Genomic DNA, 25,610 nt, shown 5'->3' on the forward strand with positions numbered 1-25,610 from the left:
ACGCCACGCCCCTTAGACCTGACAGATCACCCCCGTGGGATCTATCCAACCCCAGCTCCTTCCTGCAGCCCCGTGCCTTGATCTCCAAGCGCTGCCCTTGCCGGGTGGAGCCAGTGAGCAGTTCCAAGCTGGAGCCTGGTGTCTCCCCGAGCTCGGCCCAGGAAAGCGGGAGGCCGGAGCCAGCCCAATGCCTGTGCCCAGAAGGAGACGCACACACAGTTACTCAGATAAACATGTTTATTGCAGAGCAAGGCGGAGGCGGACAAAGCCCAGCGCATGTGCAGCCGCATGTGGCGGCCACGGGGCACTGGCTCCCGGGTGCTGCTCGGAGGACGCTGGTGTGGCCGGTTTCCGTGCCATCCGGCGAGGGGTTCAATGAGCCAGCTGGGCCGTAACACGCGAATGAAGCAAGCTGCCCCCACGGCAGCACTGGCGGCTGGAGAGCCCGGCCTGTGGCCACCAGGCCAGGGAAGAGTGAAGCCACAGGAACCACGAGGCTGCAGGAGGGAGGGAGGGAGAGGGGAGCCGGCCAACACACCACGAGCGCCGGCTCATTTCACCCAGCAGAGAAACGGCCCACGAGCAGGCGCCCAGCTGTGATGGGGGGCAGAGTCTAGGCCAAGGGATTATTCCAGGTGGGGGCCTCAGGCACTGAGGGTAAGGGGCTGTGGATCCAGGCAGAGCCCCCAGCCGGAGCCCTTTGGGGGCAGGTGCCCAGGCTGCTCCACGCACAGGGGCAGGGATGGAGCAGGCTGTGGGGCAGGGCAGGCTGAGCGGGGCTGGCTCTAGCACGAGTAGCAAAGCTGGAGCAAGCCACGGCGAGCGAGCGGCACTGCCCAGAGCCCGAGGGGCCATTCGCCACAGCAGCTCAGTGCGGGGGTGCGGAAGGGGTGCCCTGGGAACAGCTTAGGGGACCGCTTCAACCCCCCATTCTGCAATCGAGCCCTGCAGGGGCCCACAGGCACCTCTCAGACCCCACAGCGTCTGTCGTTAGGGCCTGGCTGCCGCGCTGGAGAGCAGACCTGCCGCCACAGGGGTGCTGCTTTATGCTCTTCTCTGGCACGAATGGCTGGGCGGCCTCCGGCCCGGTCGCATCTCGCCCTGCGTTCCAGACCAGCTGCTGGCACTGCCAGGGCCCCTCCCCTGGAGCGGCTGTCACCTGCCCAGCAGAAACCTGGCAGGCTGGAAAGTTTCCAGCCAGGCCCAGTCCAGGCCCAGAGCCTGAGGCCAGGGAAATACACCTCGCCCTGCCCATCGGCCAGCCCCACCCCCTTTCCTCTCAGCGGCTCTAGTGCTCCTGGAGCTGGGCACAGGGACGAACCTGGGCAGGGCCCTGGGGTCAGGGCAAGGCCTCAAATTCACACTCCTTTGGATGGAAAAAGAAATCAGCCAGCACGTGCTCAGTAGAGACGTCCCGCCCAGATTCCCGCGGAGCAGTGCTGGGCTGCACTGGGCCTGTTCTCTGGCCCGCCTGGCAGAAGGGCAGGGCACCCTGGGGGTTCTTGGCATGAGGGGACTCTGGGTGAAGCGCACAGGGTGCCCTGGAGGAGTCTGAGCCTCAGGGGGGCCCCTGCAGCCCAGCACCACCCCATCGTGCTTGAGCAGCCAGCGCTAGCCACGTGGGGGTCTGGCTACGCTGCTCCTGGGCACGGTGCAGCCAGCCACACCTCCAGAAGCTGTACCCCTGCTGCCACCACGCTGGCCCTTCGAGTCCCTACCGGGGAGGGGAAGGGAGGGGAGGGGAGGGTTAGGGAGCTGGGCCAGGCTGCTCAGCAAAGCGGGGACACCCCAGCCAGGCGCAGACAAGAGGAGCTGCTGGGGCTTGCGGCCTCTGGGAATCGGCACCGAGTTAGCCCGACGGGCTCCTCCCATTTGCAAAGGCTGGCGCAGGGCAGGCCTGGCCCCCCGAGCCCAGCCACAGCCAAAGCCTTATTACCAGAACCAGCAACCCAGCTGCTAAGGCCAGGGAGACCGGAGGGCAGAGCCGGGCGCGGGCCCATGCCCAGGCTGTGTGGGTGTCCAGTGCCTGGAGCGTGCCGGGCTTCGGGCACCTCCGCTGCAGCTTGTACCCCCCCTGCCAGCGGCCAGGGACCGACAGCGCAGCTCTCCTCGACGCAGCCTCCACCGGGGCCCAGCGCCAAGGGGCAGCGCTGCCATTGCAGGGGGCTCCACAGAAGCCAGCCAGACAAACTTCCGTCATCTCAACAAGCACCGGCTCCGCCTGAAAAACAACAGCCGCCCGGCCCCCCGCCCAGGAGAGAGGAAAACGCTACCAGCAGCCGCTGGTTGCCGTGGTGACGGAGGACGTAGCGCTGCATTCGCGAGGCTTCCCCCACATGCATCTCGCACGCCAGGCTGGCACGGGGGAAGGAGGCACCCACACGCCCTCCCCCGCCCCGCCCCCGCCCCGCCGGCTGTCTGCAAACAGCGCCCGAGGAGCAAGGGGCGGCCGGGCGCCACGCGGGGGTGGGGGGCGGCAGAGGGGGAAGCCCCCACGCTAGCAGGTTACACACACGGGCGCTGGCCTTGGCCTCCGATCCGATTTCCCTTCCTCGCCGGGCGTCCTCAAAACTGCACGGCCCCGGGGGAGATGTTGAACATGGCAGGGTCGAACTTCTGGCCCCGGAACGGGGAGCCCTCCACGTCCCAGCCCTTCTTCAGCATCTCGTGCACTTTCTGAAAACACAGGGCCCTGAGGCTCCGCCCACGCCGGGCTCTGACCCCCCAGCCTGGCACTCCGCCCCCCACTCAATCAAGGCTTCCAGGGCCCTCCTGCTTCTCCCGCTAGCTCCAGGAAAGGCGCGCGGGCCCCTCCCGAGCCAGCTCCACACCCGTCTGTCCCGGCACCCCTAGAGCCAGCCTGCAGCTCAGGGAGAGGCGGCATGTCAGTGCTAAGGTCATGATGGGCACAGGCAGCGGAGCCCCAAAGAAGCGACACTACCGGGGAACCCTTCGTCCTGCCACGGGGCGGGGGCTGGCCCAGGTGGCCTCTCGAGGGCCCGGCCAGGCTGAGGATGCTCGGGCAGAGACCCGAGCTGGTGCTCAAACACCGGCACGGATGAAAGCCGCGGTCCCCCGCTCAGCCTACGGCCCTGGCGGATGCTTATTGGGGCAGGGTCTGGCCCGCGGGACAACGGGAGGAGCCAGCTCCACTGCCCGGTGAGGCAAAGTCAGCCGGGGCAGCCCGGTCTCCCCAGGCACAGGGGAGGGCAGCAGCAGTGCCGTGCGCCACTCTAGCGGGACGCTGCTGGGGCTGGCCAAGCACGAGCTCCAGGCCGGCTCTCTGCACTCAGCTGTTCCCAGCAGGCTCTGGGGCCAGCTCAGCCGGACACGAAGGAACCGTCTGAGACTCGCCCATCTGCCTCCAGACACACCCCTCCCCAGCGCTGCCGGCAGGGCTCCGGGACTCACCCCTGGGCGCTGGTGACTCAGGGCAGGGGGCGAGGCCAGCCTGCGCAGGACAGGTGTGCGAGAAGAGGGGGGTGGGGGAGCCAGAACTGCCCCAAGGGATGCACTCCTGAGTGCACGCCATCCCCCCACTCTCTGTCACCGGGCTGGGCAAGGGGGGGGGCAGGGTGCTGGTTCTGAGGTGCTCGGGGTACAGGAGGGAGTCTGGGGTGCTGGCTCAGAGGGTGTTTGGCACTGGGACAGGGGGTTGGAGTGCAAGGGGGAGGTGTAGGACCCGACCCTGGGGAGTGTGGGGGTCAGGGTAGGGGCTTGGGGATGAGGTATGGGTGTGGGAGGGGGTGAGGGTGCTGGCTCTGGGGGGGATGAGGTGCGGGAGGGGGTATGGGTGTGGGAGAGGGTTCGGGTGCGGGCTCTGGGGGGATGAGGTGCGGGAGGGGGTTCGGGTGCGGGAGGGGGTTCAGGTGCGGGAGGGGGTTTGGGTGCAGGCTCTGGGGGATGAGGTGCGGGCGGGGGTTCGGGTGCGGGCGGGGGTTCGGGTGCTGGCTCTGGGGGGATGAGGTGCGGGAGGGCGTATTGGGTGCGGGAGGGCGTACGGGGTGCTGGCTCTGAGCTCACACCCCACTTCCCCAGCTGCCCGCCGGCTCCTACCCGCTCGTGGCTCTGAGGCTTGCCCTGCAGTTTCTGGTGGTAGTCGAAGGTCAGCCTGTCCAGCACGGCGTGCTCCTCTTCGTCCACCGTGGCCATGGATCGCTCCTTGTTGATCTTATCGATGTCGATCTGCTCCTCGCCCTCCAGGATGGCGCTCCACCAGTACTCCCCTACCTTGCTCAGGCTGATCTGGGGGCAGAGGCCGGCCAAAGCCCCATCAGCCCAGCAGCGAGACCCGGCCCGGAGGCCAGGGCCAGCCCCAAGTCACAGCGCGAGGCAGGCGAGCAGGGAGCAGGCCGGGGCCCAGCGTGGGCTGCCCAACAGCATGTCCCTGGCCAGGCTTTAACCCAAGTGTCCCAGCAGGCTGGCAGCTCCCCGCCAAGGGAGGTTCTGCTGCGGCCAGAGCACCCCGCTCAGACACGGAAATACAATTACACGATTGCTCCAAACTCCCTTGCCTCCGGCCTACGTGCCGTCACGCCCCTCCAGCACGCTGCCCACCACCCCAGGCCAACCCAGCCACTCAGCCCCGGCTCCCCCTTTCCCTTTGGGGCCACCAAAGACAGAGACTCCAGGCTCCCAAGGGGGAGACCAGGCAGTTTAGGACAGTCCGTGAGGGGTAGACAGGGGCAGGACAGAGCTAGAAAGGGGAGCCTCTTTCCGGTGGGGTCACAAACAGTGGACTGGAGCCATGGCCCTTAGATCTGCACCGTTTTCTTTGCTGCCGGGTCGCCACATGGGGACTGTGGGCCCCGGCCCTGCGCTGTGCTGTGGGGGGAGCAGGAAGGCTTCGTGGGCACTCGCTGGAGGGAGGGGGACTTGTCATGAGCTACGCGCCTGTCCCAAGCCTTTATACACTCCGCACCGGCACGGCCTCTGCTCAAGCGTGGCAGCACCAGCTGGAGCCCTGCCCCGGGGCGGGGTGTTTCCCAAGCGGGCGAGGAGCAGAGCCCTGTGGCCTTCTGCCATGCCACCCGGGGGGCACACGCGGTGAACAGGGCGGGCTCCCCACCGCCACTGGGGCACAGGGATTTGCCATGCAAAGAGCTGGGGGGCTCTGCCACATCCACACTCCTGTTAGGGGGGCAGGTTCTCTCTCCACACTGGATCTACCCCAAGTTCCCCTCTCGGCCCTTCTCCCCCGGCGCACTAGTATCCCCGCTCCCCGCAGAGAACGGACACAGACAGGGAACAGGCCGCCCCGACATCACCCCGAGTTAGTGACCAGTGGGAGGGGAACCCTAGAGTCTGGCTCCAGCCACTGGGTAACACTCCCCCACCCTGCGGGCTGGGGGGCACTTTCTAGCCATTCTAGATTGCGTGTCCCCCCCACTCGGAGGAAAGGGAGGGGTGGGGCTGGCTTGGGGGCAGCGGGGTCTCCCTTCACACACAGGCCCAGTCTGTTTGAATGACCTACCCCCCCCCCCCCCGGGGAGTCTGTTCATCTGTCCTGCCTCCGCAGTTCTCAACAGCCCCCTCCCGCAGGATTCTCAGTCGCAGGATCTGCCTCCCCCCCCGAGCCCGCAGAGCCTGGCGCCTCCCTCCAGTCCAACCGCAGACGCATCAAATCTGACTTGAGAAACGGCTCGGGAACTCGGGGGCACAACTGCCGCTTGCTGATTGGCTGGCGGTGATGTCATCCCCCGGACAGTAACGCACAGGCCCTGACTTATCTGCACGGCGAGATTCCATCTCCGCCAAGCCGGCGAGCGGCCGCTGGCCTGGGAAGGGGCTGCTGCGTGCGCCCGCCCCCCCGGGCTGGACCGGCCCCGGGGTGTCAGCAGCCAGCCTAGCCCCACGGCAGGCAAAGGCCGGAGGGCAGATAAAAGGCAGGCAGGCAATGCAGAGCGAGCGGGGAGGAATCGCCTCCAGCCTCCCACGCTCAGAGCCGAGGGGCCTGTCAGAGGTGCCACTGGATTAAGTCCCTCTGCCAGCCAGCTAGCGACTCTGCTCGCGCGCAGCCCGGAGGCGCCCTCAGCGTGGAGATTTCACTAACCCAGAAAAGAGCCCTGCCTCAGCACCCGGCAGTCTAGCTCCCCTGCACAAGCGTGGGAGGGAGGGAAGGAGGCTGAAATGTTACGCGCGTTTAGCGGAGGGAACGCCCGGCCCTGCATGCAATGCGGAATCTGCTCTGTGACAGGAGAAGGGGCCAGGCGGGCGGCTGAAGGAATGGCCGGCAGGAGGGGAAACCGCCCTGCCCAGGCACCTGAGCGGCTCTGCTGACAGCCACTGAGCAAGGCGTGCTGCGGGGGCAGCCTGCGCTATCCCACGACTTTCCATCCTAAGGCTTCGCGCAGCCGGGGCAGAGCCTGGCCTGCAGCAATGTCCTGGGCTGCCATCATGGCTGGGGGGGGGGGGGGGGGCGCGAAAGGTACATGTGCAATCATCCCATTTAGACAAACACGGGAGCAGGAGCAGGGAATCCGATGCGGGGAACAGCGCCTGGCTCCCGGGGATCGGGATTTCTCTCGCCCACCGTGCTGGGGACAGCCAAGGCTTTCCGCCCAGTGGTTTCTGTTTTAACACTCATCTCGGCAGTGAAGATCTACAGTCTGCGTTGGTGCCTCTGCAAGATCATCAATAAAGTCAGACAATACAATTTAGTCAAAGCTCTCAACAGCTCCGGAGGGAGCCCGGGCAGAAGTGCGCAGCTACTGAAGTTATGAAGCCAGGAGATTTTTCTCCCGAGCACAGAAAAGCAGCCAGCTGAGAGAGGAGGGTGGGGGCCTTTGGGGGTCCAAGCCCTCACACCAACACCCAGCTAACATGGTGACGTGGGCCAAACGGACGCATCCTTCTCCTGGCAACAGACAGTTCTGCTGGAGGGGAGGGGAAAGGCTACCAAACCGCGAGCCATGGGCATCCCAACCTCCTGCATCCCCGGGGAACTCAGTTGGGTGGGGCTGGACTCTCCCTTCCCTTCGGGATCTCTGCATTAGCAGGGAAGGCCTGGCGCTATGCACGGCCTGGAGCCTGCTGCAGATCTGATTTCCCTTCCTCACCGGGCATCCTCAAAACCGCATGGCCCCGGGGGATCCCGAAGCCAAGCTTTCATCCTCCCCTATGCCCCTGCCTCGTTCAGCCCCAGGATGGTCAGTCCACATTTAAATGAGCAGCTGCCACGTATCCAGTCTCATCTCCACTGCTCAGCATTGGCCCTTGGCCTTATCTCCAGCACCAGGATCAAGCCCTGCTCTGAAGGCTGACTGGTTACGTTCCAATGGCTTTCCCACGGCACCTTCACGACAGTAGCTAAACTCTCCCCCACCCCATTGGCCTGAACTCCACCACGCTGGTATGTCTGCTGGGGCGCACGCCCCATTATACGGGGGAACTGAGGCAGAGACTGAAGGCAAGCACGCCCATCTGCTTTGGGTGCCCAAGGTGAGGGGTCTATGGCATGAGAGTAATGAGCATCGCGGAGCACTGGCTAGGTGCCAGGCACTGCTCCAGCTGAGAGGCGCAGCAATCAGCTCTCCCAGTCTCTAGCTGGGCACCGGACCGCGAGGGCCGCAGGCAGTGAGCAGATGGGGCAAGCCAGGAAGAAGTGACTTGCCCAGCATCTGCGGCAGAGGCGGGGATTAATCCAACTCTCCAAGGCAGCACTCAGCTGCCTAAACCACCTGGCCCAGCTTTATTCCTGCAGTCCCTTGCTGCACTCACAACACCTTTCAACTCCGGCCACAAGCAAGGCAGGGGCCCTACAGACAACAGCCTCGTTAAGGGGGTGATCCTGTCCCACTAAGCAAAGGGGGGTGGAGGGGATTTTGCCACTGGGCACAGGATTACTACACAATCCTGATTCCTTTCCAGGGCACTGTCCCATCCTGTCAACGATCATAATGCGAAGAGAGGCGGGTGCCAAGCTACGACTGATCTAAGCACACAGACAGCAGACGATCCAGCAACACAGAGCCCTGCAATCCCAACCGCCTGCAAACTGCAATACACGCAGCCCAAAGGACGGGCTTTGGAGCCTGCCCTGGAGGCATCATCAAATCCAGAGCAAACCTGCCGGGACAGCATCAAGTGAACAGCAGCGCCGCAAGGAGCAACTGACCTGACTGCACTGCCGAGTTCCATACCAATCAGCACTTGCATCGATTCTTCCCCCCCAAGGCCCAGCTCCTGCACCGTGACCCCCGCCGCCCGCCTGCGGTACAGCACACTTCCCTGGAGCTGCTCCTCAGTTCAGCACTCGGGCCTCAGAAATCCTGGGTCTCCGCAGGACTGAGGCCCACGTGGATGCTAGGGGCTCAGCGCCTTGCTCAGGCAGCACCTGGCAGATGTAAAATGCTGCTCAGCCAGCTGGGCCCCTTAAGGCTGTGAAGGAGGGTCCCTCGCAGGTGGCTGGAACACAGGGTGGACACAGCAGTGGGGCTGCTTGCCAGAACAGCTTCATTGTGTCACCCTAAGGGTCCCGAGAGCTGGCCCTGGGCAGGGCGCTGGAGTGAACCCCTCGTGATTAGAGCATATTATTGAACATGAGGCGCCACACGGGGTCAGACCGAAGGTCCATCCAGCCCAGTGTCCTGCCTGCTGACAGAGGCCAGTGCCGGGTGCCCCAGAGGGAGGGAACAGAACAGGGAACCTTCACATAATCCCTCTCCTGTCATCCATTTCCAGACAGACAGAGGCTAGGGACACCATTCCCATCCCTCCTGGCTAACAGAGTCATGGAAGACAGGTTCATCAATGGTTATCTAGCACTTTTTTGAACCCTGTTAAAGTCCTGGTCTTCTTAACAACCCCTGGCAAGGAGTTCCACAGGTTGACTGCGCTGAGTGAAGAAAAACTTCCTTTGGTTTGTTTTAAACCTGCTGCCTCTTCATTTCATTTGGTGACGCTTAGTTCTTGTGTTATGGGAACAAGAAATCACCTTTTCCTTAGTTTCTCCACAACTGTCATGAGCTTATAGACCTCTATCATCTTAGCTTCTTCTTCTCCAAGCTGAAAAGTCCAAGTCTTTTTAATCTCTCTTCATATGGGACCCATTCCAAACCCCTCATCATTTTTTATGCCCTTTTCTGAATCTTTTCCAGGGCCAATATATCTTTTCTGAGATGAGGAGACCACATCTGTACGCAGTATTCAAGATGTGGGCATCCCATGGTTTTATACAGAGACAATAAGATATTCTCTGTCTTATTCTCTATCCCTTTATTAATGACTCCTAACATTCAGTTGGTTTTTCTGACTGCCCCTGCACACGGAGTGGATGTGTTCAGAGAACTATCCACAACGTCTCCAAGATCTCTTGAGTAGTTGTAGATAAATTAGCCCCCATCATATTGTACGTATAGTTGGGATTATGTTTTCCAATGTGCATTACTTTACATTTATTAACATTAAATTTCATTTGCCATTTTGTTGCCCAACCACCTAGTTTGGTGAGATCTTCACAGTCTGCTTTGGTCTTAACTACCTTGAGCAGTTTGGGATCATCTGCAAATTGTGTCACCTCCCTGTTTACCCCTTTCTCCGGATCGTTTATAAATAAAGACAATAGGATGGGTCCCAGGACAGACCCTTGGGGAACCCCACTCGTTACCTCTCTCCATTTGGAAAACTGACCATTTATTCCTCCCCCTGGTTTCCTGTCTTGTAACCAGTTCCCAGTTATTGCTACGGCACGGCACGCTCTGAGCTGTGCCAGACAATGAGGCGGCCAGGGAAAGGACCAGGCCTGTAAGTAAGACCAAGCGCTAGATACGGGTATCGAGACACCTACCTCCCATTGGTTTCTAGGGGAGGCAGGCACTCGGTACCTCAGACTGGGGGGGCAGAGAGGACGGAGGCGTTGAGTTGCTCTGAGGGAGCAGAGGGGAAGCCATGGCGAGCTGGGGCAGGGAAGAGGTTCCAAGCGGAGGTACAGGTTTGGGAAATAGGAAGGAGGCCTCGGCTGCAGGAATGGAAGGCTGGCTGAAGGCAGCTGGGAGTGAAGCAGCGCCGAGGGCAAAGCATAATGCGGACATGGATGTGTTTAAGTCTCACTGACTGCAGACGCCCAGCCTGCTGCCCCGGGGTGGGACACAGGTTTAGTGTCGACTCCAGAGCGCAGAGCGCCCAGGCCTTGCGGCACAGCATCTGTCCTGGGGTCACAGCCGGATGGTTACCTTAGTGGGGAGGCTTCCTGTCCTGCCTGGGCCCACCCTGGGCCGGGTGTTGCAGTGGCCGAGTTCCTGCAAGAACGCTGGGCCGGGCTACGAACGGGAGTGAGGAAGCAAAAGGCTTTTTAAAAATAACATCTAAGGGGGAGGGAGAGAACAAGGTAGGAAGGGGAACAAATTACAGGGCTGAAGTACGAAATGCCAACTTCACTTCAGCTCCAGCTCGAGAAGAATGTCAGTAATGAGCAATCAGGTAGCAGAGAAGGAGGTGAGCAGCCACAGACCTGTTCCAGAGCAAGGAGGGAATATTTGGAGGGTGGGGAGCCTGCTCAAAAACCAGCTGGCTTCAAAGGAACCCGCTCGGGAACACGGCAGGAAGCAACTCGGAGCCGTCACCAACTGCTCCCAGAGGGCAGGAGAGGCCACTGGTGCGGGTGACTGGACACTGGCTCAGAGGAGCCCTAGAGGAGCAGGGCGCTGGGTGCCCCCCACACAAACACTCACAGCTCTCCTGGGCAGGCCTCTAACCAATCCAAACAGCCTGGCTTGCGAACTTCGAGGGGGGGGGGTTGTTGTGCACAACTCCGAGCGCAGGTTTCTAAAAGCAGCTCCAGCAAATCTATTTTAATCTCACTCTGACAAGCTACCCGGTGACATGGAGGAGGGGGAGAGTTTGCGCTGGCACTTTGCACAGGGCCGCGTGGCTGTCACAGGGAAACGGGAGAGATGCAGGCTAGCTAAGACTGGACAGGCCGAGCTCTGGGCCATCAGGAAATGGCAGAGCATTAGGCTGGGCAATTACAACCACTGGATTCCTTCCTTTGCCAGAGCAGGACGCTAATGTCTGTCACAAACATGCTGGAGGAAGGGCTGGAAAATACATTGCTCCCTAGCCCAGGTCACCTGCAACTTCGATCGAATTCCACAAGACCGTGCGGCGCCCGGCGCTTCAGGCAGAGCTGGACAAAGGGTGGCGCGAGGATGATCAATGCAGGGCGAGCCACAGAGGAAAGAGGAGGCCAGCGTGGCTCAACAGGGTAGTGGCATGGGGGGGGGAGGGGTAAAGGCGCTGGGACAGTGGAGCACAGGGAAGCTGCAAGACTAGGAAATTAACCCCATCAGCCCCCTTTGTTTTAATAGCCAATGGGAGACAATGGGGGGGGGGAAATGTGGACTAGGGAGCGGGGAAAGGTGGAGACGCAGCAGCCAAGGAGACACCCTGGTGTAATCAAAGAGCTGCAGGGCATGGCCTTTGCTTGCACATTTACCTGGGTACCACTGTGAGGCCCAGGGCCTCAGGGAAAGGCCGTGCAGGGAAACGGAGGCTGCGGGAGCATCACAGGAGAGGGGGGAAATCCCACAAAAACGTTAAGATACAAAGTAACAGATCTCACTGAAAAGCACTCAGGCCAGCCCAAGCAGACGTCACTGCCCTGGACAGGCAGATGACACACTGTGGTCTGGCCAGAACAGCTGAGAGACTGGGTGAAGTCAGACCTTTTATCGGACCCACTTCTGCCGGGGAGAGACACGAGAATTTGCGCTTTCCCGCTTCATCTCCTGGACCCCCTGGGGCCAAGCTGGCTCCAGCGATGCTGCCTCTAACTAGGAGCTACTGTTGGTTCCTGTCCCGGCACCTGAGAGATGGACAGCCTGAGAGCAGGGAACGACTGTGGTGAGCTGAGTGGCCCAGACCCAGCTCTCTGCCTGGGCCTCCACTGCTGTGTGCTCAGCTCTCACCTCGCTGCACCCCTGTGGGGTCTCACTGCTGCTGTGCAGCGAGCCAGCACTCTGCTGAGCTCAGCATCTCCTGAGCCCTTCCCCACGACGCTCCTTCACAGCAGCGCGAAGGGAAAGGCTGGACTATTGTGGCCAATGCGCCAAGATCCCCCCGAAGTCACTCGACACGGTACAAGCCTGCTTCGGCTGCCCTGGCTTCCTGGGGCAGAGTCGATCTGGCCAGCAGCAGTGTCTGTGGGAAAGCAAACTTCAGAGCGCTGGCGGGAATTCGCCCCCGCCATGCTTGAAACGTGCCAGCGAGAGGCCGACGGGCCTGTGTGCTCGGACAGGCTGCCGGGAGCTGGGCTACAGCATTTCATTAACAAACAGCTGAACGGCAAACACCCACTGAGCGAGGCACCAGCAAACACTCATGACTATCCCGTGCATGGCAAAGGAGACAGTCCTGCCTGAGAGTTACTCACTATACTCGTTACCTTCACGTGCGATTCCATTTCCGCCTCGTTGCCCAGCACCGCACACCCCCACCATCAAGGTGCTAGAAGCCAGCTGGAGAGTCTCCCAACCCTCCAGCCTTTCCACTAAGGTAGGGCCTGGCTCCCTTCAATTCCAACGGAAGCTGGAGAAGGTCCTTGATCTTACTTCACCTCGCGGTCCCCTTCCTCCTCCAAGCCAGGCTTATTTAACAAACACGCGTCCTCTTGCTGACCTGGGAACTCCCACGACAAACCTTTGCACAATCTGCACAGCAGCAGCGTGAGGAGGGTCTTTGGAAAAGCGCCTACGGAATGCCTTTGTTGCCTGTTTTCCTTAGTCATCTAGAAGGGACTTTCTTAAAACCGCTTTGACAATCCAAGCACATGAGGAAGCTTCAGGGGTAGCCACGTTAGTCTGTGCAGGATAAACTTCAACAACCAATGGGCTGGTAGCACTTTACAGACTAACGAGACATGGAGATGGCATCGTGGGCATCTGAAGAAGTGGGCGGTGCCCACGAAAGCTCACGCTCCCATCGACGTGTCTTGTTAGTCTAAGTGCTACCAGCCCAGTGGTTGTTTTTGAAGTTTATCAAGTGCATGAGGCCGCTGTTCTCTATTTCAGCCTTCTCCAAAGCCGCGTGGCTGGAAGACTCGGTCCTCTCAGAGGACATGCTGGTTTGACCTACCCAAGAGTTATCCGGGTCTTTGGTCAGACTGTCAGTGTCCCTCTGCTACCTAGGTAGGGTTTGTACGGCTGCCCGTCGCCGCCTCAGAGGGGAATAGGAGCAGCACTGTCCCTCCAGCTGGCTGCTCACCATTTTCCATTATCTCCTTGGGGGCGGTTGTCCCTGATGCTGACCCAAGACCTGGCGGCGAGGTGCAGCTCCGACATCCCTCCCCCAGACTGCAAGAAGCTACGTGGAGACTCCAGGAAGGCACTTTGTCCCTTTGTGCAACATCTTTGGCGATTCCCACTAGGGATGGAAGCTACGACTCGAGTGGTCGATTACTCAACAAGCTTAGGCCTACCGGGGAGGCGACTCACTACCTGGCTGTATCAGAGGCAGGGGGGCGAGCTGGAGTTGGGGGGAAGTCGAGACCCACAGCAAGGTGCCTGTGATGCGGGGGGGATGGGGAGGGGAGGCAGAGCTGCAGCAGTGCCAGAGCTGGCGCCAAATGTAGCAAGACCCCTCCCAGCTAGCCCCCACCCCAAACTGCTGTGACTGTGGGAAAGGGGCCCCTCCTCACCATCCCCGGAGGGAGCCACCCAAGTAAATGCAAGCCCCAACCCCCTGCCCAGCCCTGACCCCACTGGGGACCCAAAGCACACAACCCAATCCCCAGCCCCACCCCAGAGCCTGCACCCCGAGTCGGAGCCCTCACACGCCTACAACTCAATCCTCTGCCCCCCAGAATCCCTTGCCCCTACTCCCAACACATGGATTTGGTGAGGTGCCCCAGCAGCAAGGCGCTGTGCCGCACGTCCCTCCGCTCCAGGGTGGGAAAGGGAGAGGGAGCCCCGCCCAGCACAGCAAGGGAGCAACAAGCGGAGCAGAGCTCGGGGCGAGAGCGGAGCCTGACCTTGCTGAGGGAAGAGCCATGCAGCCACTGAGGGCCTGCCGGGGCGCTGGGAACGTGACTCACGGGCAGAGGGATGCAGGAGATCAGTTTCCCACTTGGCTGGCAGGGATTTGGCGCAAGCTTCTAATGCTCTGACTTTGCAGCTTGCAGCTTCTTGGTCAAAGGGCCAAGACCCAAAAGTCACCGTGCCGCTGCCCCCCGCAAGGACAGCGAGAAGGGGGCAGCAGAGGAGGCAGCTCTTACCAAGATGCATTTCCCTGGCTCCAGGCTCCACAAGGAACTCTCCGTGTTGATCTTGTGGGTGAGTCTCCCTTCCATGAGGACACGCTGGCAGCTCCCCTCCAGCACAGCCACCCGAATGGAGCTGCTGCTGAGGTCCACCGACACCTGGAAGCAGACACACAAGAAGTCACAAGGGACAGACCCCTCTGCTTGCTGGGGCGGAGGGGGGAGTGCACTCACTGGGGATCCCACCGTTGCTGAGCACAGAGGCAGGAATCCTGCCACAGCTTCCGAGAAGATGGAAAACCCTGGATGTGTATTGGGGGGGGGCTTGCTCTGCGGTTAGCCATGCCCACTTTGAGAACAGGGGCACGAGAAGGGGATTTCTCTCACTCCTGCTAATGACAGAGTGTACTTGCTGGGTTTTGGGGGGAGACTGCGTGACGTGCGCTTATCCGACACCTGCAACTGGCAGAGATTCCACCCAAAGAACAGCACGAAGCTGTGATCGTGGGTTGGCCCTACACCTCCTGCTGCATCTGTGGCGGGAGCATTCAGGCCCGAGGGTGAGGCTGTGCCACACTGCCCCTGCCACAGAGCAGGGAACGGAAGCGAGGAGCTGGCACTGAGGGCCGAGACAAGGAAGGTTTCATTCCTGGCATGGCCTCTACAGGAATGAGGCCAGGCCCCTCACACCACAATCTGCCATATGGGAGACCTGATCAGACCTGCTGTGGAGGGGACAGGCTCCTTCCCAAGGGAGGTGGAGGGAACGGCTGGCTTGGTGCATGGAGTGGTGCTACTTTCGGTCTCCAAAGAGACCATCTGTTCCTTTCTCCCCAGCCTCAAGCTGCAGTCACTGAAGAAAGGGGGGGGAGGGAGCCCTGCTGCGTGGAGGGTGAGCCTCGCTCTCCCCCTAGAAAGACAAAGGATGCACTATCACTCAGGAAAGGGGGTGAGACCCAGAGCAGACGAGAGGCACTCCAAGCTGAGCTGGCAGCAGGATTCCCCAAGGTGACTTGCTGGATTTAGAAGCACGCTCGGCTTGCGGCAAGGGAGATCCTGATACAACACAATCACAATCCCAGAACAGAATTTATTGCGACTTATCAAAAATGTCCTCTCTCCGAGTTGCAAGGACACAGATCCATTAGCCAGTGGGCTCCCAACTGGATGTACTCACGGGGCAGAACCACAGCTGTTAGTCGCAGCTCCAGGTGAGCCACAGATGGCGTGTCCACAAGCTGAGCCTGCTTCCAAAGCACTGGGGAATACCTTGTGTGAACTGACATCTCCTAGCACACGAGCCCCCGACCGAGTTCCAACAGCACAGCACACCTTCGTGGACTGCCACTGAGCCAAACCGGCCAGAGACATCCTCCGAGCAAGGGGGGGTCGGATCTGTCGACTTCGGAACGCAGAGAACGGAAACTTGCAGTAACTCAGAATGTGTTTCCCTCTTCTGCTAGCACCACGACCCCTTAGTTCCTGGGATTGTGATAGCGTGATGCCTTCAGGGCGGGTTCCAATCCAACCTCAGGGTATACAATCCCTCTCTACTCCTGGAGGTCCCAATGTAGAGCACCCACCTACCAAAGGCAGCACCTGCTGCTGCTTAACATGGCGCACCAGAGGCTAGGGATGCAAAACCCCAGTTAACCAGATCAATGACTAAATGCAGGGGGGACGCTCCATCCCGGCTGGGCTGGAGCAGCCCCCTGACCACTCCGGCCGGGCGGCAGCACTTCCCGCCTGCAGCAGACCCTGGCAGGTGGGGGCAGCTCCAGCCCCTGCTGGTTAACGGTAAGCATCACCAATAAGGGCACGAGACTCATTCCCACAAGAGACCCTACCCTCAACCCAAGGGTGATGCTTGCTGGTTAACCACCCACATCCCCACCAGAGGTTGCTACCACTCTCAGACAGTCGGTTTTGGTGCTGGCTGCCGAAGAGACTCTTGGACTTGTAGGCCTCACGGATGTACTAGCTTCCCCATCCTGAAACCGTAGGCTTGGGTACTGCTTCCTGTCAGATGGTAAAGAAGAAATAGAGCACTGGCTGGGGGACTCCTGGATGCAGAGCTGGAGGACTCCAGACCAGCTGTTCTCTGGGCTTTGGACAAAGCAGTGGGCGCAGTTTTCTGGATTCAAGGAAAAGCCAGGCTAAGTTTTGGGATTCAGCTCAAGACCCGTTCCCAGGACCACCCAGCGCCGTGGAATAGGCAGTAGTGTTCCTCAGCGGGCCAGGCCCTAAGGTTTGATGCCGTAGGTGGAGGTGATGGCTACTAGGGAGGCTACCTTGATGGAAACGAAATACAAGTTACATTCCTGGAGGGCTTGCCGTCCCACCGCCCACCTATGTCAATGGTTCAAAATCAGCTCCCGGATGAAGAGCAGCTGACGAAGCGGGAGCCGGCAAGACTGAAGCCATGTTGGTGGGAAGACGTTGTGGTCTGAAGACTCCTCAGACAGCTAAGCCAACAGAGGTCCAACCAGCCCTCCTGCAGACAGACCCATCTTTGTGCCCCACCCAAACACATTCTTGGCCACAATGACGCATGATTTCTAGGGTTGATCACTGCAATTCATTGCTCAAAATGAAGCTACAAGCCCGGGGAAAGCTCCAACACACAGAACCCAGCTTAGCTACTCAGGTCACTGATCTCACCACCTCACGGCTCCACTGCAGTGGCACCCCGTTACATTCAAGGTCTCTGTCCCCGATGCTCAAAGTTCCCCATGGGATTGCCCTTCCCGCCTCATTAGGGGTCACCAAATGAAATGAATAAGCAGCAGGTTTAAAACAAACAAAAGGAAGTTTTTCTTCACTCAGCGCACAGTCAACCTGTGGAACTCCTTGCCAGAGGATGTGCTGAAGGCTAGGACTTTAACGGGGTTCAAAAAAAGAGCTAGATAGATTCATGGAGGTTAGGTCCATCAGTGGCTATTAGCCGGGATGGGTAGGAATGGTGCCCCTAGCCTCTGTTTCTCTGGAGGTGGGTGACAGGAGAGGGAATCACATGAGGATTATCTATTGTGATCCCTTCCTCTGGGGCATCTGGTATTGACCACTGTGGGCAGGCAGGACACTGGGCTGGATGGACCGTTGGTCTGACCCAGTGTGGCCGCTCTGATGTTCTCTCCCCCACAACCACAACTTCCCTCCACCGCCACATAAGATATGACCCAAGAGTGCGGGAGACAGACCTTTCACCAGAGCTGCGCCGAGGCAATGCAGCTAGGTCCCACAAGAGACCAAAATGACTGTGGGCCTTGCCGAGTTCAGAGCGAAGTGCAGAACTCAGCTCTTCCGTGTCGCTTTCAGCTCCAGTAATTTCCTCACACACAAATACGCCCACACACCCCCACACCAAGCAAGCAGGCAAACAGAAAACCAACGAACTAATCCAGCTATCTCTCTGACAGGCTGGGAAGGGAGAAAGACCCGGGGGGGGGGGGGAGAAAGCAGTCAGACTTCGCGTGAGAGAAACCTCTACCCTCCCAGCCTCCCACTGCTGCTCCAGGGACAGTCCGCAGCGCACTCTGCAAGCTAAATTTAAGCTCGCCTGAGCCAAAATGTCATAGCAACAGTCCTAATTCAAAAGTTAATAATGTTTAAAACGAGATTTTAAGTAGTCTTTGGGGCTGGGCACTAGTTTGCAGCCAAGGAAGCCCAGGGAAGCCGATATTAATCTCACCTCACCGTTGCAGAAAATGGGAGAACACTTCCCATTTTCAGGATGTCGTCGTTCACAAATGCTACAGCCATTTACTTTCAAATCAAAATCCCACTTTGATCTCAGCCCCAGCCTCCTGACAGACAGACACGGGCGTGTGTGCCTTTTAGAAGGGGTCAGGATCTGGTTCCAATGGAGACGCTGCAGCCTCAGCTTCCATGACACTGGACAGAAGGGGTGACAGGCCCATGGAGGGAACCACTTCGCCACAGGGTATGTGGCACCTCCTGCTGCTGGCAAGGGAACGTGCGTCTCAGCAATCTCTGACTCTGAAGAGCTGGGGCCAGACACAGCTCCGCTCAGCCACACAGTTCTCAGATTGGTGGCCTCACTCCACTGCTCCCAGGCCCTTGGTCGTGCAGGGGACCGGGACTGGATGAGGCGACACAGATGATCTCACCTGCTGTTTCCCTCCAGCCAACCCCCTTCTTACCCCTGAGAAATGCTGCTCGTCCAATGGGAGGCTCCTAAGGAGGGGTCGGAAAGGACACAACCCAAACGGCTTGCCCAAGACCCATTTTCTGAGAGCATCCATTAAGGGTGTGAAATGTAGATCAATCAACTAATCGAATAATCGATGTTATTTGCGTTGATCAGTCGATAAGGGCGCCTCCTGAGGCCTTTGAAACGTAGCAAGGATCCTGCCGGCTCTTGCGACACTTCAAAGGCGGAAGCGTGGCGGGGAGCGCGGCCAGCGGAGGGCTCAGGCAGTCCCCTGCGCTCCCTGCTCTTGAAACGTACAAGACCCCCGGGAGGGCTCGTGTACATTTCTAAAGCAAAGCGCCACGGAGGCGGGGGACTGCTTGAGTCCCCAGCTCGGCCCAGGCTCCCCACGGCGCTTCTGCTTTTGAAGTGTTCCAAGAGCCCTGCTACGTTTCCAAGGCCAGTTCCCCACTGCACCCCTGCCCCTTCCCCCCATGGAGACGGCGCTGGGGGGAACCGGCTTTTAAGCCAGCTTCCCCCAGCACTGAATCCTGCCCCTCCCGTCTGCTGCCTCTCTCTGGTAGAGGCAGCAGGAGGGGCTGGAAAGCAACTAGTCGACTATCTGATAAGCATTTGCTTATGCTAGTGTCCACTCCTCTTCCAGGACACCCTTCCTGCCTGTGTTCGCGGGCGAGAGAAACGCGAGACAGGAATCGTGGGCCTGGGCAGCAGCCCAGCTAGGGACATGCTCCTGTGCAGGCAGCAGCAAGAGTGAGGAATGCCTGCCTCCCATCTAGCCCTCTGCCCAGCGCAGCAGGGAAGCTTGCAAAGCAGCTGCCTGCACAAACGCAAGTCCACACAGCGCCGAGTGCCACAGCCGATAGCCTCTTCCAACACCCAGCAACCCCGCCGTGGGATAGAGGAGGGAGAGAACAGAGAGGACTTCACCCGCCACTGAAGTGCAGCCACTTCTGCACTGGCCAGGCCAGCCGTTTAACAGCACGCGGCATCACAGCACAATTGTGTGCACAATCAATGAGGAAATTGCAAATCCAGGTGAAAGTGCAAGGGTGCTTGGCGAGGCAGAACGCAACAGTGGAGGTGGAATCTGGACAGGACGCTGGGGCTTCCACAGTGGCCCTCGCAGTAAATGCCTTGGGAACACAAGTCATCAGGACCTCAACGTCACCTCTCATCAGCTACGTCTGCTGGGGAACTGGCTCTGAACCACCCTAGATAACACCACTCCTACAGATCCTAGGGGGTCTCCCATGTGCCTTGACCCTGCTTAGTTTCTGAGAGCTGAAGAGAACACAGCACAAGACGGGAGCATCTGGGAGCAGGTGGCACTGGGTTTCCCGCTCACAATCTCGCCAGCCTGCCCTGGGGGAGAGAGACCATCTAGAAGCCAGTTCAGTTGCTGATTTCCAAGACTAGGCTCTGCAGTGGAATTAGGCAGACATCTGGCACGTGTATTTGCATGCAGGAAAAGGAGAATAAATGGAAACTGAGCTAAAAAATAACACAAAGTGACTACATCAGCCATCCAGCTCTGCTGCTGGGGACAGCAGGGTCAGCCACAAGGTCATGCTGGGATGCTCATTAAAAAGGGAGAAAGAGAAAGAAAAAGACGCAAGCCAGAAGGGTTTTGGCCCCAGAGTGATACTAACCCTCCCTCTCGCCCTCTCCTGCCCCTTCTCTGCCTGCCGGGGCAGCTCATGAGGCAAGAAGGGCTTGGGGGCCCCGGCAGTGGCTCCGCAGCGCACCCATGCAGTACTGGAGCACAGGACCGCGCACGCTAGGACCCCGCTCCCTCAAGCTGGGGGCATTACATGCAGACAGCACTGGGCTTTCGAGTCGGGCCCGGAACCACCGGCTTCCCGGCTGCTCCCAAAGGGGAACGCCCCTCACCGCAAAGCCAGAGAGGCGGGTTCGTTCTCGGCCCTAGAGAGAGGTTTCATGTTATAGCCCCTGCAGAAACGGGTGCCTTGGGCGCCCCCTGCTGGCCCCGCAGCAGCACTCGACCACGTTCTCCCCAGGTCTGTGCTGCCACTGTCAATTATGCTGATGCGCAAACAAAGCTATTTCCGCAGGATTCGGAGCAGTGTAGGCTGAGGCTGATGAACAAAACCGACTGTGCTCATTTCAGCTGCCCTGAAAACACAGGGGAAGAAAAAATGCATTTCCCACATGGAAAAATACAAAGTCAGCGCGGGACTCAAGAATTCTAGCACAACGGAAAGTTAAAATAAACCTCTGGCGCCAACAGCCAATCTGTCTGCGCACCTCCCCGAAACCACCCTCAGCAACAGGGCTGGCGACAGACTGCGCCAGGCCCTGGGCAACCGGGGGCAGGGAGCTCAGCTCTGGCATGGGGTTAGGGGCGGAAAGCCCGGGGAACCACCTGGATAGCGCCGTGCCTCCCCCCCCCGGCCGGCCCTCGGCACCGCCCGGATAGCGCCGTGCCTCCCCCCCCCGGCCGGCCCTCGGCACCGCCCGGATAGCGCCGTGCCTCCCCCCCCCCGGCCGGCCCTCGGCACCGCCCGGATAGCGCCGTGCCTCCCCCCCCCCCCGGCCGGCCCTCGGCACCGCCCATATAGCGCCGTGCCTCCCTCCCCCCGGCCGGCCCTCGGCACCGCCCGGATAGCGCCGTGCCTCCCCCCCGGCCGGCCCTCGGCACCGCCCGGATAGCGCCGTGCCTCCCCCCCAGCCAGCCCTTGGCACCGCCCGGATAGCGCCATGCCTCCCCCCCGGCCAGCCCTCGGCACCGCCCGGATAGCGCCGTGCCTCCCTCCGGCCAGCCCTCGGCACCGCCCGGATAGCGCCGTGCCTCCCCCCCCCGGCCAGCCCTCGGCACCGCCCGGATAGCGCCGTGCCTCCCCCCCCGGCCAGCCCTTGGCACCGCCCAGATAGCGCCGTGCCTCCCTCCGGCCAGCCCGCCAGCCTTCGGTGCCGCCCAGGCTGTGCTGCATGGGTCTCCGGTGGTGATTTAAAGGGCCCGAGGTGCTGGCTGCTGAGGTAGTGGCAGTGACGGCCCAGAATCCCAGGACTTTTTAACTCACCAAGCCTCAGGGCAATGTCCCTTTTCCCCGCCCACCAATGAGATTGCAGAGTGGGAACGAAGCGAAGAGGGTTTAATTTACGCTGTCCCATAGGAGATGCTCACAGGGCAGCGGGACAGGGCACCGCAGGAAACACAGGAAGGGCAGCTCCCAGGCGGTAGATGTTCCTGCAGGTGCAGGCTAACAGACAAGTCACTTTCCGGGGGGGTCTCTGGCAGGAGAAAAATCGTCTCCAGCCGCCCACCCACCACACGCACTATCCAAGCAGAGGCTACAGATCTAGCGCAGGGCAGTGGCTATATGGAGAGAGCAGGGCAGGTGACCTGCCGCATTCGCTAAAACTCTGCTCCTGCTCCCTCGCGAGTCACTGGGCGGGGAAAAGTCTGGGGTGAACCGACGCGGGCCGCTCTGCCGCATGCCTCAGCAGTGGGCACGAGCCGCCAGCTAGAGAGAGCAGTGAGCCACAGGGCAACCGGCGAGGGGAACGGGGACCATGTGCAGGACGGCCTGGCCTTTGCTTACACCAGTTGGGAGAACATGCTTCCTCAGGAAGCTGCAACTTGGAGGCAATGCCTGGATTTCAGGGGGGGTGTAATGTATCCTGCCAGGGAAGAGTCACTCAGAGGCAGCATCTGGGTTTCTAGTGAGGGGGCGCGGAGAAGAGAGGAAATGTGTCATGGAGTCCTCCAGGGAAGCGCCAAAGCAGTCTCTGGGGTTGGCAGGGACGGGGCGCTCGGACCAAGCCGGGGTGTTACATGAGAAGAGGCAGCTGTGTTCGGCCGCACTGAACGGTAACCAGGCGTGGCCTCCCCTGGGCAAGTTTGGGCCCCCATAGCATATGCATGCCTGCCCCTCCACAGACCGGCATCCCTCTGCAGGCAATCAGAGCTGCTAAGAAACACCACCTGGGCAGGCTGGGGCCATGGGAGAGGGAGCCCGTCACCCGTCACAGACGGACAGCGCTGGCGCTCATTACCTGCCTGCCTTTCACAATGTGCTTGGGCACCGGCACTTTAATCTCCAGGTCGCTGTAGTCTTGGGACCAGGCGTAGTTCTCCCGCACGGCTCCGTTGTAGCTGTCAGGGTTGGTCTGGAACTGCTCCTGTCTCCTGAGGGGAGAGCACGACAGGGAGCGTCAGGCGGCGCCGCACGGGGAGAGACGGAAAGGCCAGGCTGCTGGACAGTGCCATGCCAGTCACCTGGAGGCAGAGCAAGGCGCACCAAAGAGCCACTTCACAGAGCTCTGCTGCCCATGGATGAGACTCGCTCCCTGGGCCCTCTCTGCTGGGAACACCTGCTAAGGGAGCAGGCTTGAGACAGCCCCAGGCTCCCCGAAGCTCTCAACTGCGTGGCCAGTTCACTGCTCGCTAATAGCCCACGTAGACTCGGTACCTCTAACCCCACGGCCTTCCCCACTGGACTCTGAGCAGAAGTTCCTGTGGCCAGCCTGGAAGAAGTGACTGCAAACGTGCAAAGGGATCACACTCAGTGTGTCCAGGCACACTGAGCTCCTGTTCCCACCCTCCACTGAGTCCCCAGGCAAAGACTATTGCCAGCCAAGGCTCAGCTAGCCTGAGCCAGTGACCTCAGCACACATGGGGACATGGCAACCCAGAGAGGAGCAGGTGAACTGAGGCAAGCTGGGAACCTCCTCAGGAACAGTCAGCTGCAGCCACATTTCCTTCTGCTCTTTAAAGTGTGCCGAAGCGGTGCACGAGAGACCACTGCAATGGTGAGAACATGCTGCTACCCTTTAGCACGGCCTTCCCGTCCCGCCGCCCCTCTATGGAGTGGTGTAGAAGCAGCCACCATATCCACAGAGCCTGCCTCCCTGCCCTGGCCAGACCAGAGATGCACTCCCAGAAGTAGCTAGTGAGAAGGAAGTCGACGGGGCGGGGGGACAAGGACCTGGGGAAGAGGAGATGGCCATATCCAACACTTGGCTGCTGGAGGCCACAGGTAGAACCTCCCCCCAAGCCATGGCTACCGTCTTGCTACTTTAAACATCTGGTTAACTTTTTAATATCATTCCTTGTTATCCCTGGGCTTGGCGAAGATATCCCAGAATGCTTCTCTGTGACAATTAATGCCACCGATTGCAAAAAGGCACCTGGTATTTGCTGTCTTGTGTTCCAAGATTGTTTTGCTGAGCCAGGAAGTACCAGGAGGAGAATTCCACAGAGGGAGAAACATTTTTTTAAATTAATCTCACCTGGATTTTGTGCTGCTTGATCCCAATCCCCATCCCCACCCTCAAGGCTGGCTAGACAGGAGCTTCAGCATCAGAATCTGGGCTACAATCAAATCTCATTTTTCTTTTGCATTCAGCATTAAGACAAAGCCAAACACTAAGGTCCTACAAGGAAAACATTAAACTGTCTGGACTCTGATGGGTTTCTAATAGAGACAATGGCAAGAGTTGCCTAGGAAAATGCTTGAACAGTTGTCCTAGTCTGATCCAACAGTTTGTTTTGTTTTACATCCCGTGCATTAGGGGAGTATTTTGGGTGGGATCTGTAGCTCAGCGTTCCCTGTCTCAATGGACATGGGTCCACTAAAGACATTCTCAGTCACTATTGAAACAGTTCAAGATTCTGACTAGCCCCTTTTAACAATGCACAGGCATTTACTTACCTAAATTCCTTGGTAACATTTTTGATTTATAAAAGGGGCTGTCTGCTCCCCTGTGATATTTCAAGGGTCTATCCAGCAGGGAAGAGTGGCAGCACCAAATATGCCAGACTGTGCTCTCCTTTCTCTCTGGGCACATGCCTGTTTGCCAAATTCTCCGTTTCGGTTCTGCAGTTACTATTACCAGTCAACACCCAGTTGGAGGGGCGCAACGTGCATACCCCCAGCGCTCTACCCCATCCAAAAGCACAGCAGAGAGATGAGCTTGCCTAACTGAGCAACAAAAGAGTGGAAGTAACTCCATGCAAAAGCACTGCCCATACACAAAGGAAACACACTAAAGAAAGTATCAGAGGGGTAGCCGTGTTCGTCGCTTTTGCAGATCCAGACTAGGAGTCCTGTGGCACCTTATAGACTAACTGAAGTGTAGGAGCATAAGCTTTCGTGGGCAAAGACCCACTTCGTCAGATGCATGTCTGATGCCTCATGCATCTGACGAAGTGGGTCTTTGCCCACGAAAGCTTATGCTCCTACACTTCAGTTAGTCTATAAGGTGCCACAGGACTCCTCGACACTAAAGAAAAATACCCGATTGCTTACACAGCTATAGAAATACCCCATAAGATTCCTAACAGCAATCCATAGAATTGCCAGCTGGAAATAGGATTCCTAACTTGTAAACGTCCCTTTAAATCACTGTCAGACTAAAATCTTTCATTGTAATCTCACGGGGAGTACTTTTTGGGTTTTTTTAAATCGTTTCTAAACATAGCTACAGTCTGAGTTATTTTAAAGTGTTTTGACATGTGCCTCATCTTCAATCTCCAGTAATATAAACAAGGGCTGCAGTGAGTTATGTAACAGGTAACGTAACGGGCCCACAAGACAGGCCTGCGCCAGGGACCTATCCCCCATGTGTGCACCCACGCACTGCCAGGCCTTCCACCAATCACACGTGGGTGGTATCCAGCACAACTGCACGCTGAAGATTATATAAGCGACACAGATTTTAATTAAATTAGGGGCTTTTATTATTTAGGAGTTCAAAGGGGAAAATACAAGCTTTCACCAGGCGCATTAAAGCACCTTTCTGGTAGGTGGTTTTGAAACCCCTTGCTGAAATTAACAAATGAGAGTAATAGGTCCAAGGGCAGGGGGAGCAGCTGATGGATCGGAGCTCTGTAAGCTCAGCTGCCAGTTGCTCCGTCCTGTCCCCCTGGACATGGGCCAGAGCAGAGATTTAAGAAGAGTATTGAAACACTTTGTCAAAGTTTGATTTGCCTGGTGTTCGCTCATTGGGCCTACATTTCCATGGAGACAGGGTTGGCATGGCAGCAGAGCACCAGCATTCTTGCTGGTTGGTTCCAGCTGCCAGCTTCCAAAACCGCCTACAGATTTCAGGAGCCGAACGCACTTGAGGACAAATAGAAAATGAAAGCGCAGGGGTAGATTTCAGACACCCCACAACCCCCTCGCCCACACCCAGCAGAGTCACCTCAGGAGGGCAAAAGGATTTCCAAGCCACCTGACCACCGCACAGCCCTGCAGAGCTTGAATAAAACCACCCATC

General features: G+C 59.1%; 1 protein-coding gene across 3 annotated transcripts in view; it reads right to left on the reverse strand.

Annotated features, from left to right (window-relative positions):
* Nucleotides 1-223: 223 nt before the first annotated feature.
* The window catches only part of NUDCD3 (NudC domain containing 3), a 63,007-nt gene continuing 37,620 nt past the window's right edge, over nt 224-25,610 (reverse strand). For 2 of the 3 annotated variants that reach the window (XM_075910896.1, XM_075910897.1), the window contains 4 exons: nt 22,386-22,518; nt 14,210-14,353; nt 4,057-4,245; nt 224-2,676 (listed from right to left, as the gene is read on the reverse strand). In XM_075910896.1, the coding sequence (XP_075767011.1) occupies nt 2,566-2,676; nt 4,057-4,245; nt 14,210-14,353; nt 22,386-22,518 (577 nt within the window). In that variant the 3' untranslated portion in view covers nt 224-2,565. The remainder of the gene's footprint in view (nt 2,677-4,056; nt 4,246-14,209; nt 14,354-22,385; nt 22,519-25,610) is intronic. The other variant, XM_075910898.1, reaches the window with a different exon arrangement.

This window comes from Pelodiscus sinensis, chromosome 28 (genome assembly GCF_049634645.1).
Source record: "Pelodiscus sinensis isolate JC-2024 chromosome 28, ASM4963464v1, whole genome shotgun sequence".
In the NCBI taxonomy this organism is placed as follows: Eukaryota; Metazoa; Chordata; order Testudines; family Trionychidae; genus Pelodiscus; species Pelodiscus sinensis.